Source organism: Gastrolobium bilobum, unplaced genomic scaffold (genome assembly GCF_033153095.1).
Source record: "Gastrolobium bilobum isolate Gb01-03AN ecotype WA unplaced genomic scaffold, APGP_CSIRO_Gbil_v1 utg8498, whole genome shotgun sequence".
In the NCBI taxonomy this organism is placed as follows: Eukaryota; Viridiplantae; Streptophyta; class Magnoliopsida; order Fabales; family Fabaceae; genus Gastrolobium; species Gastrolobium bilobum.
In genome coordinates this window covers 429,272-438,780 of record NW_026898476.1, presented here as the reverse complement: position 1 = coordinate 438,780, position 9,509 = coordinate 429,272, and the positions used below count along the sequence as shown (strand labels likewise).

The 9,509-nt window shown below is 33.7% G+C and overlaps 1 protein-coding gene across 5 annotated transcripts; it reads left to right on the top strand.

The window, feature by feature from the left end:
• The first annotated feature begins 1,143 nt into the window (after positions 1-1,143).
• LOC133316603 (uncharacterized) lies at positions 1,144-8,509 on the top strand. 5 transcript variants are annotated; one of them, XM_061518377.1, is made up of 14 exons: positions 1,144-1,280; positions 1,379-1,482; positions 1,710-1,815; positions 1,993-2,079; positions 2,564-2,610; positions 3,548-3,605; positions 3,863-3,976; positions 4,262-4,378; positions 5,073-5,166; positions 5,730-5,818; positions 6,852-6,950; positions 7,145-7,359; positions 7,734-7,944; positions 8,302-8,509. In XM_061518377.1, the coding sequence occupies exons 3-14, from the start codon at positions 1,761-1,763 to the stop codon at positions 8,352-8,354; spliced, it is 1,239 nt and encodes a 412-aa protein (XP_061374361.1). In that variant the 5' UTR covers positions 1,144-1,280; positions 1,379-1,482; positions 1,710-1,760; the 3' UTR covers positions 8,355-8,509. The 5 variants fall into 5 exon arrangements, with proteins under 5 accessions (XP_061374361.1, XP_061374364.1, XP_061374363.1 ...); XM_061518378.1 differs by having other exon boundaries at positions 1,215-1,280; positions 1,438-1,482; XM_061518380.1 differs by having other exon boundaries at positions 1,205-1,482; positions 4,271-4,378.
• Positions 8,510-9,509: the final 1,000 nt, after the last annotated feature.

Here is a 9,509-nt window from a genome sequence, read left to right as displayed (position 1 = left end):
ACTTCAAAGATTAATTAAGAAAAGTAAAAATTAAAAATAATTTTTCCATGTAAACTTGGCCGTTCATGTAGATGTAGGGAAGTTGAATTGAAGAAGACCTGGCATTGGCCAATGGCCAAATCATCAAAACAAATAATAATAATAATAATAAAATAAGGGAGAGGTTATAGTTACAACTTTTTTTTTACAACCTCATATCATAACCGTTGATTTCCGCCAATCAACGGTTATGATTTTCACAAATTAAACTCATTAATTAATTATCAATTCATAATAAATGACAACCGTTGATTGGCGGAAATCAACCGTTATGATATATGGTTGTAAGAGGTTGTAAAAAAAAAGATTGTAACTATAACCTCTCCCTAATAATAATAATGAAAAATGTTTGTCATTTTAAAAGACATAAGGTTATGGCATTTTAACAGAGAGACAAACACATAATTTTTTTTATTTAAATTTTAAATTTAAAAAAATCACTCACTTTCTCTCTCCCATGATTTCTGTTTTTCTGTCTCTTTCTTAAGATGACATAACTTATGTCATTTAAAATTAGGGGTGTTCACGGTCTGGATTGGATCTTTTGGAAGCAAAACTCATCCGATCCAATCCCTTCGGTTTGATCATGTAACCATCTATTCGGTTTAAATTTTTTTCAAATCCGATCCGATCCAATCCAATTTTTTTCGGTTTGGATTGGATCGATTTTCGATTTTTTGAATATCCTAAAATTAGTTTCATGATTATTGTGCAAATAACATCTTTTATATAATTGGCTCTGTAAAAAAAAAATTAAATACAAAAATATTAGTAAACAATACTATAGTTGATGAGACGTGACTAAGTTTTTTTTTTGAGTTTAGTTGATGAGTTAATGAGTCTTGAGTTTAGAAATTTTTGGTCTATAATTGGAGAAAAGACAAGTAGGTAGAGGATAATTAATATATTCGATCGGTTTAGATTGGATCGGTATGAAAACCGATCCAATCCAATTAAAATTTTGGGTTTTCAGTTTATTCGGTTTTCGCGGTTTGAATCGCTTATGAACACCCTAATTTAAAATGACAAACACCAAACCCTAATAATAATAATAAAATAATTTATGGTACAGTGTGGCGCAGAGCACGGTACGGTGATGCTTGTAATGTATACCCACGGCTAAACTCGCTTCCGCGAAGCTTTTCCTATTTTTGCCTTCTCCCTCTTCTCCCCATCGGAGAAGAGAGAGAAAAACCATTTTCTCCCATTCAACCAATATTAGAAAAAAATAAAAAAACAAGGTAAATCCTCTTCTCTTCTTCTTCTTCTCTGTGTTCTAGGGTTTTCTCTTCCGCCATTGCTGATCTCACCCGAAGCTCCAACGCGCTCTTCTCTACAGGCATTGCTCTCAAATCATCTCTATTCCCCAATTCCCTTATTTCTCCCTCCTTTTTTTAGGGTTCTCAAAGCTCTCTCGCTGAACCCGTTTTTTCGCAGTTCGAGGTAATGTTCTTCCGTTTTTACGATCCCTCTCGATTTCCGTTTTTTTTACTTCGCGAATGTTTGTTCTCTGTGTGCTCAGGCTTCCTTCATTGGTATCTCTCGCGTTCCGTATTCCGCATTCGTATCGGTGTTACTCCCGATTTGTTTACTACTTTTATACTAAAATTGATAACTCTATGCATGATCATCGCTGTTGCTGAAACTGATGTGATGTTTGTGGCGTGCAGATATACTATTTTTTTTTCCTCTCAATTGTATGTTCCCCTGGAAGTGGGAGAATGCAAGTCATGGCTAGGCTTCTGGCTGCTGCAAGATTTTCTCAAACCATAGCAGGTAGCACGAGACCGCTACCTCTTAGATTTTATTAGTCATGTTGCCTGACATTGTTTGGTGGAGTTATATTATTATATATGCTTGGCAAAAAGTATTACTGTTCCTTTTGTTTTTAATTTATGGATATTAATTTTCAATTTCTGGTTGACATCTTTTGTTCGTGCATGGCCTTGGAAGATGACTTTGCCCGTCAGAGGTATGCTGCTGATTATATTTGTAGAGAACTACGTGAGGCAGATGAAGCAAATTTGCTTCCTGAAAAAGGTTGTCTTAATTTTTCATTTTTTTATTTATTTTTGCTGTGTGAATCAACCTTTCTAATTTGGTGATATAGTTTTTGCTTGACTTAATTTGATAGCAGGGTCAAGGTGATGACTGTCATATATTGAAAATGAATAAATGTCTTTTTCTGTTTTTTTGGTGTGTGGCGGGATTAGAGCTTTGTCAATGTGAAACTTCCACCAATTATGGTTATACTAGCATGTGTAGTTTTCATGATTTTGCTATTCTGCATTTTTGCTTGAATTTCATGCATGTAATTCTTAATTTGTTTTCCTTTTTCAGTCTTCATTTTTTTTTTTTTGGGTACAGTCTTCATCATTTTTTTATTTGGGGATTTTTAACTGCTGCTTGATGTGCAAGAGTAAGGCCGCGTACAATCGACTCTCACCCTTACCCTCGCAAGTTGAGGAGCCTTGCACTAGGGTTTAATTTTTTAAACTGCTGCTTAACGTTTTTTATGTCACAGATATGCATGTCTATGGGGAGAGGCCCATGACTGATCCCTTGCAGCTGGTAAGTTTTGACTCTTTTTTTCTTTTTTTTAAAGAAAAGTCTTTTTTTTCTGTGCTGGTGGATTAGTATTTGTTTGCTTTTTCCCAAGTGCCTTTCTTGAACCTTTCATGTGGCTTCCTTATTGGAGTTGAGGATTTATTGGAATTCAATGGATCCACCATTATGTTACTGCCACTGGGTATTGCAGAGTAATAATTATAGCCCATTATTGCTTCCTTATGTGTAATACCACCTTAATTTGCACATAGTCAGTTTAGTCTTTAATCTATTAATTTCTGTCATTTGGTTTTGTTTTAAAATTCTATTGATCACTATATTACCCTCACTCCCATTTATATATGATATTTGCAGCAAGTAATATGATTATCAAGAATCAACTGTTTTTTTCAATCTGTGATGTACGAATTGAGGCAGAGTACTTACCGTAGTCAATTGAGGAGTATAGTTTGGGTTATGACTCTGGCTTTGCGTCTGTAATAAACTCTTCAAAATCTTCTTACTACTCGAGCTTATAGCCTTATGCAACTAAAGCAATCCTTGATTTAAGTCTTTAATTGCTTGCTCTAGTTTAAGATGTCAAGTGGTCCTTATAGGCTGTAGTCTCTGATCTTTTGCTTGATTTTTATTTTTAGGAGTTTCTCTAATATGCCAATCCCACCTGTAAAGTTGAGTTATTGTTTGTGCATGTATTATTATTTTTTTGTCAACAAAGATTTTTTAATTTGACCTTGTTACATTTTACAAGGATGGATATTCATCACAATAGCACAATAGCTTGTTCAACAGTTTCTTGGAAACAGTTTCTGCTTATTATATCAACTTTCTAGATTGTGGAATTGATTTAGCTATTGTAAATATGTTCATCTGCAGGCATTATCTGCTTGAAAAATATGATCTGTATCAATTATTTAACTGATAATTTGGTATCCTTTTTGAGGTACGCTGCAACAATTGCAAGAAACCAATCAAGGACAGCCAATTTGCTTCTCATGCAGGTGTGGTGGACCCTTTTCCATTTGTTTTTAAACTTTTTGGTCCTTCTTCATGTGATATCTGAGGTTTGACAATCAGTTACCATGTGGCTTTGTATGCTCATGATATTATCCTGTTAATTTCCAAATTATTGAGTTAACCTGCATATGATGCTTGCTGTTTTATTTAAGCTATTTTTTTTTTTGTCATCTTTTGTTTCAAAAGATAGTAATATTGAATTTTCCTCATTTTTCCTCTCCCTCTTCCCCCATTTTGTCAGAACTTTGTAGGTCATTAAAGCTCACAGAACAAACTAGCTTGGAGCTTGATGGCAGCACAGGGAATCGAAAACCTCCAAGGAAAGAAAAGAAAAAGTCATCAACTTCTTGTGCAAGTATCCTGAAAATAAGAATTAACCGGTGGCAAATACTGTTTGGATACTATGTTCGCTCTGTCAGATTTTTTGCCTACCTAGTGTAGTTTTAGTATTTACTGCTTTAATCCTCTGCTGATTACCTTTGGAGATACTATATAATAATCACATCTTTTTAAAGTTGTATTTGGATTTCTTTAGTGTGATTTCCACTTTAAAGGGAGTCCTGTGGTTTTACTGAATGCATTCTAATGATAGGTTGTCATAAAGTTATTTTTTGTGCCTTGTAACCCCTTATAGACCAAGCTACTGCAGTTGGGGAGCGGAGAAGGTCTGAGTCTATGGATAATATTCACACTGTTGTGTCACAATCCCAATTGAACAGTCAAATCTGCGTGAATCCCTTTTCCAATGAGGTAAAAGGTAAAAGCCCAATTTTTTGTCTGTTGGCACTTTCTGATATTGTGCAATTGTCAGATGGAAGTTGACATATGTCTTTCTTATGCCCTCACTTTTAACCATGATTGCTATTTATAGTAAGTTTTGCTAAGTTTAAATCAATTCGCCAATTATTTGTTGGACAAATAAGGGCATCTTGGTGTTTGTCCCATTATTTAGTTAATTGATGTTATATCTGTAACTTCTTGTGTTGGCTTTCACTTTGACCCTCCCCAACAGCCCAATAATGTTACTGTGCGCTTACGATGATTTTTATGGAACTAAAAATTAGCTTTTCCTTAATTATTATATCTGTGTGCTGCTGGAAAATTATGTTATGCCCTTGTTTTGTATAGTAAATTTTCTTTGGTTTTCAGATTTGATTAAAACCTCTTGTTATATCGGTGAACATATATTTATTTATTTATTTATTTTTACAAATATTTAATACAACATTGATAGTTTAGACATTTAATTTCTTATGTTTAGGTAAGATGGGCTTTATCCCTTTTTACCTATTTTCTTGGTACTATGGTTGGGCGTATTTCACAAATTTGTTGTCTGGGAGTAGGATTTTACTTTCTGCAGTGTCGGTAATGCCATAATATTGATATGTTAATCAATATGAAAAATTGCTTTGTTGTAGTTACAATTTTCATAGGACACTCAACTTGTGTAGGTGCAGCATCTATGATGGAAGGCACCAGAATTAATCCTGGAAATGGAGATCACCCAGCTTCCATAATGCATCCTCCTGCAAAACGTCATAAATTGTATGCTTTCTTAGTTCACCAGACGTACATACATGCATATACATAGTATGATATTTTGATATCATTGTCAATTTGTCATTGATCTTGTGGCCGCAAAACATTATGTTGTTTGGAGGATTCTCTTGTGGTTTTGGGTGCCTTTGGTAGCAGAAAATGATCATAATTAATAGAAAATGAATTTGAGCTCCTCATTTCTCGTTGTAAATCTCCACTCCTCTCCCTTCCCTTAAAATTATTATATTATATTATTAAATAGAAAAACTATTTGCAAAGCTAGCAAGGGATTTTTTAATCAATAATAAAGTATATAGATTGAGCTCAGAGTGAATGCTTGTCATTTGAGCTGTATCCCTCCTCTTTACTGAAACAGGATAAACTAGAATTAGTATAACTTGCCCTGATTGTCATATTAATCATGATTACGAACTAGAAGATCCTATCAATGAAGTTAATTTACATATTTGTTTAAAATTTATGTTTGAAATTTAAAATTTCTTCTCATTTCTTATTGTGGCTTTTAAGCACCCCTCTTGAATTTGTTCCCAATGTATTGTCTATTGCAGGACAGCAAGCACACATCTACCTATACTAGAAAGCCATGGAACAGAATCTGGAGTGACAAAAACTGCGAGTTTTACTGATGGAATTACTCGTAAGTTTGCAATTACTTGTGCTGAAGTCATTCGTTTTTACAGGACTTACCAGTATGAGTTTTTTCTTGTAGATTTGGGCTAATGAATTATATTTTAAATACAAATGCTGTACTTGATGTACGAACACAATTATCAATTTTGTTTCAATCACTTAAACAATCCTTGTTTCAGTTTTGACTACAATATTTCATTATTTCAATTCCTTTAAAATTTTGTTACTTGTAGAAACAAGAAAAAACATATGAAGCATGAACTCACTGATGAATGACATGACATTTGAATTGTGCCTCAGTAAAATTCAAGTTATCATTAGACACACTAGAACATAGGCATTTATATTTTGAGAACATGGTGGTGTGCAAGCATAGACACATTTAATGCTAGATCATTAATCCCTATTCAAAATTAAGAGGTAACATCAAAGTTAAAATATCCTTTCAAAAAATTTGCAATTAGATATTTGAAATAATCAAATCAAGTTGCTCTGCAATCATAAATTTAAGATTGTATACAAACGCTGTTCATCTTCATGCATGCCCACAGTTAAAAATCTCTAATAAATGTATTTATCAAATATGTAATTTGTGCTCAAATGTAAAAGTTCATTTCATACTTTTAAAATTCTTTGTATCTGGACACTGAAGGATATCTAATTTTTTATTGAGAAACTACCTGGTAATTGTTTCATAATTTTCTTCCAAATACAGTCAAAAGGCTTCCTTTGTTGGCTGTCCATAGTAAATGAATTATAGTCTTCCAGAGCTTTTTTATACTGTTATATTTTTTTATGTGAAAAATAGTGGAATTGATCTTGTTTACTGTTTTTTTTTTTTTTTTTTTTTTTTTTTGCAATTGTGTTCTAGTTGACTTTTATTTGTAGGTAGGCATAGTGCACACTTTATTTCTGTAACTTTTGAGTGTGGCATTAATGACAATTCTACTATTGCTTTTACTGTATTATGCTGTTATATCTTTGGGGGTTTGGGCCTTGCCATGGTAAGAATAATCTATTTTTTTCTTAAATTCATTCAGGCAAGGATTCGCTTGAAAGAACTGTTTCAGAACATGGAGACCTTAACCATAAAAACCTTGGGCTGGTCCGAGTGCAGCATGGACATGTTATGAAGAATGGTATAAAAAATAAATATATAGTTTCAGTTTAACAAGTCATTAACCTTTTTGCAACTGTTGTGGAATGGAAGCCCATTCCTCAAATATTTATTTCATTAAATTCTTCAGGTTTTAGTGCTTCTAATATGACTTCTCTGTTTCTCTCTGGTGTTGGTACAAAACTTGTGTGTGTGTGTGTGTGTGTTTTTTTTTAGATTTTCCTGCACCCCTTGCTACGAAGATTTATTATTCACAAAGGACAAATCGACTGCGTGCCGCAATTCGTCATCTTTACTTCCAGGACTTAAATGAGGAATTGTGCACTAATGTTACGAGTCCAAAGGCATCACAAAGAGAGATGGTTGCATTCCAGGATTCATGTCAGAAGGACCCTTCATTTGATCAAATGGACAACATGCTCAACAAGGAGGTATGTAAAATCTTCACTCTTCTTAGTTAAGGCTGATTAATTTTATTATAGGTTTTGAGTCTTGCGACCTAAGTTATGTTGCTGGGATGTAATTCAATGTTAGATATATGCACCAGACATACACATAATTTAATATTTTGTATGTTGTTGACTTTAGGTCATTTTTTTTAATCTTTTGGTCATTAAAAACGGAGAAGGACGAAAATAATCAGAAATTAAGATCTACACTCTACTGGCAGGCTATAACTTTCTGTCTGAATGCTAAAGACTGATGTCCCTCCCGTCTCCTCACTCCCCGCGCTATCCCACAAACAAAGAAGCTAAATTCCATGCTAAAGACTCTGATTATTTGTTTTTGTTTATTTGAAAAACAGAGCCCCTCGCCAACTTTGTGCTCAGCTCAAAAATCTGATCATGTTCTTTCAAAAAGTTCAGAAGTTTGCGTGCTTAAAGCAGGAGGACTGCCAAGTGGTGGCTTGTCAAATCAGTTTCTTCTTGATAATGTTTCAAGGTCTGCAGCTACTCAAGTTGGTTTGACAAGAAGCAACTTTCTTCCGAAGTCTTATTCTTTTGCAAGCAACACTGGTAATTTGTAATTAAGCTGTCTTTTTGGTTATTTTATTAAAAGAAGCTGCCGGTGCCAATTATATAGCATATGCTAAATCAAGAAAATTAAGTAATCATCAAGAGTGTCTCGGACTATATGACTGCTAGTGGATTCACAGCATTTTGGTGCTAACTGTTATGATATGAGTAGCTTTGAAGGGCAAACTTTGACAAGAAACAGAAATGTTGCAGTAATACCTTCATTGCATTTAGATAAATCATAGCATGTTTTTACTTGTCATACTTTTGCTTTTTCTTTTTTATTTTATTTTCAATTTAGACTATTATGATTATGGGAATAAGTTGTCCATAAGAGTGATGTGTTTTGTTTTGTAGGAAATCCACTGGGAACAATGCAGCAACCAAACGGGAGTGTTCCTGTTATTTAGTAACCTTGGTGGGATTTTTTTGGCTAGTTGAAAGTACAGGTAACCAATACATGAGGTTAGGATTTAGCTCCTTTTTTGAAGCTGATAAAGTAAATTACTCAAATTGTTTATCCTGTCATCTGCTTTGTAAATGAAAACTCACTTCTGTTATATAATGGATGGAAATGAAGAAATTGTCAATTCTATGAATGTCACACTTTTGTGGCTAGCTCCTGTAAGGCAGGGTTCTTTCTCTTCTCTGTTAGTTTTCTAAACTTAAATAACAAATTGGACTTTTCAATAAAATAGTTAAACCCCTTAATACTTAACGAATGCATCCACAGGCCCCTTGCATACCGAATTTCAATCATTCATGATATTACGAGGTTTCTGAATATAATATATTTGTAATTGGACATGAAAATTTTACAATGTTATCTGCTGTTAAAAAATGGAGAGTTTTGAGGTCGGTCATCGTTATTATGATCAGTTGTTGATAGACTAAAACTTTTATGATTCATTCTGGTGAGTCGGTATGTCCTGTTTTTTGAGAAAGCATTTTGAGATCATCTGCTTTATGTGATGTATCCAGGATCACAGAATTGCTAAATTTGTAAGTTCTAATACAATTGCCAAGCAGGGTATCGTTTTATTTTTATTTTATTTTTTTTGGTTTGTTGAAGAGTACAAGTCCATTTCTTGTATGGTCAGGGCGGGGTAAGGATAATCGATTGACGTTTGTAAGTGAAGATTGTCCATATCAAAGTTAATGGCTTGTATTTCGGTATTTCCTGTTCAAATTGAACTCCTATCCTTCTGTTCGTTTGGCAGGACTCTTCCAATAGTTAATTATTCGTGTTTGTTTTGGACTAGCAAAGAACCGACACGTTGTTGCGAGTTACATTACTTATAAGAAATTGAGAATAAGATATGTACATTTAAATATTTTTCAGTCCTGCATATTTGGATTAATATACTTGAAGTAATCTATAAAAGGGTTAAATTGTCCAAAACGGGGCCCACATGTTAGTCGCGCAGAGAGCCCTTTAGGAACAGTAACTCACAATTCGTTTTATTTTCTTTTAGAGAGTATAGTAAATAGATTAGGGTGTTTGGTAGAGGAGAATTTTTTTTTATTCGGAAATCTTAATTTTTAAAAATATGATTTTTACATTC

Coding starts and splice junctions, on each gene's coding strand:
- LOC133316603 (XM_061518377.1), top strand. CDS start 1,761: ATGCAAGTCATGGCTAGGCTTCTGGCTGCTGCAAGATTTTCTCAAACC. Junction 3,606..3,862: donor CCAATTTGCTTCTCATGCAG/GTGTGGTGGACC, acceptor CCATTTTGTCAG/AACTTTGTAGGTCATTAAAG. Junction 6,951..7,144: donor TGGACATGTTATGAAGAATG/GTATAAAAAATA, acceptor GTTTTTTTTTAG/ATTTTCCTGCACCCCTTGCT.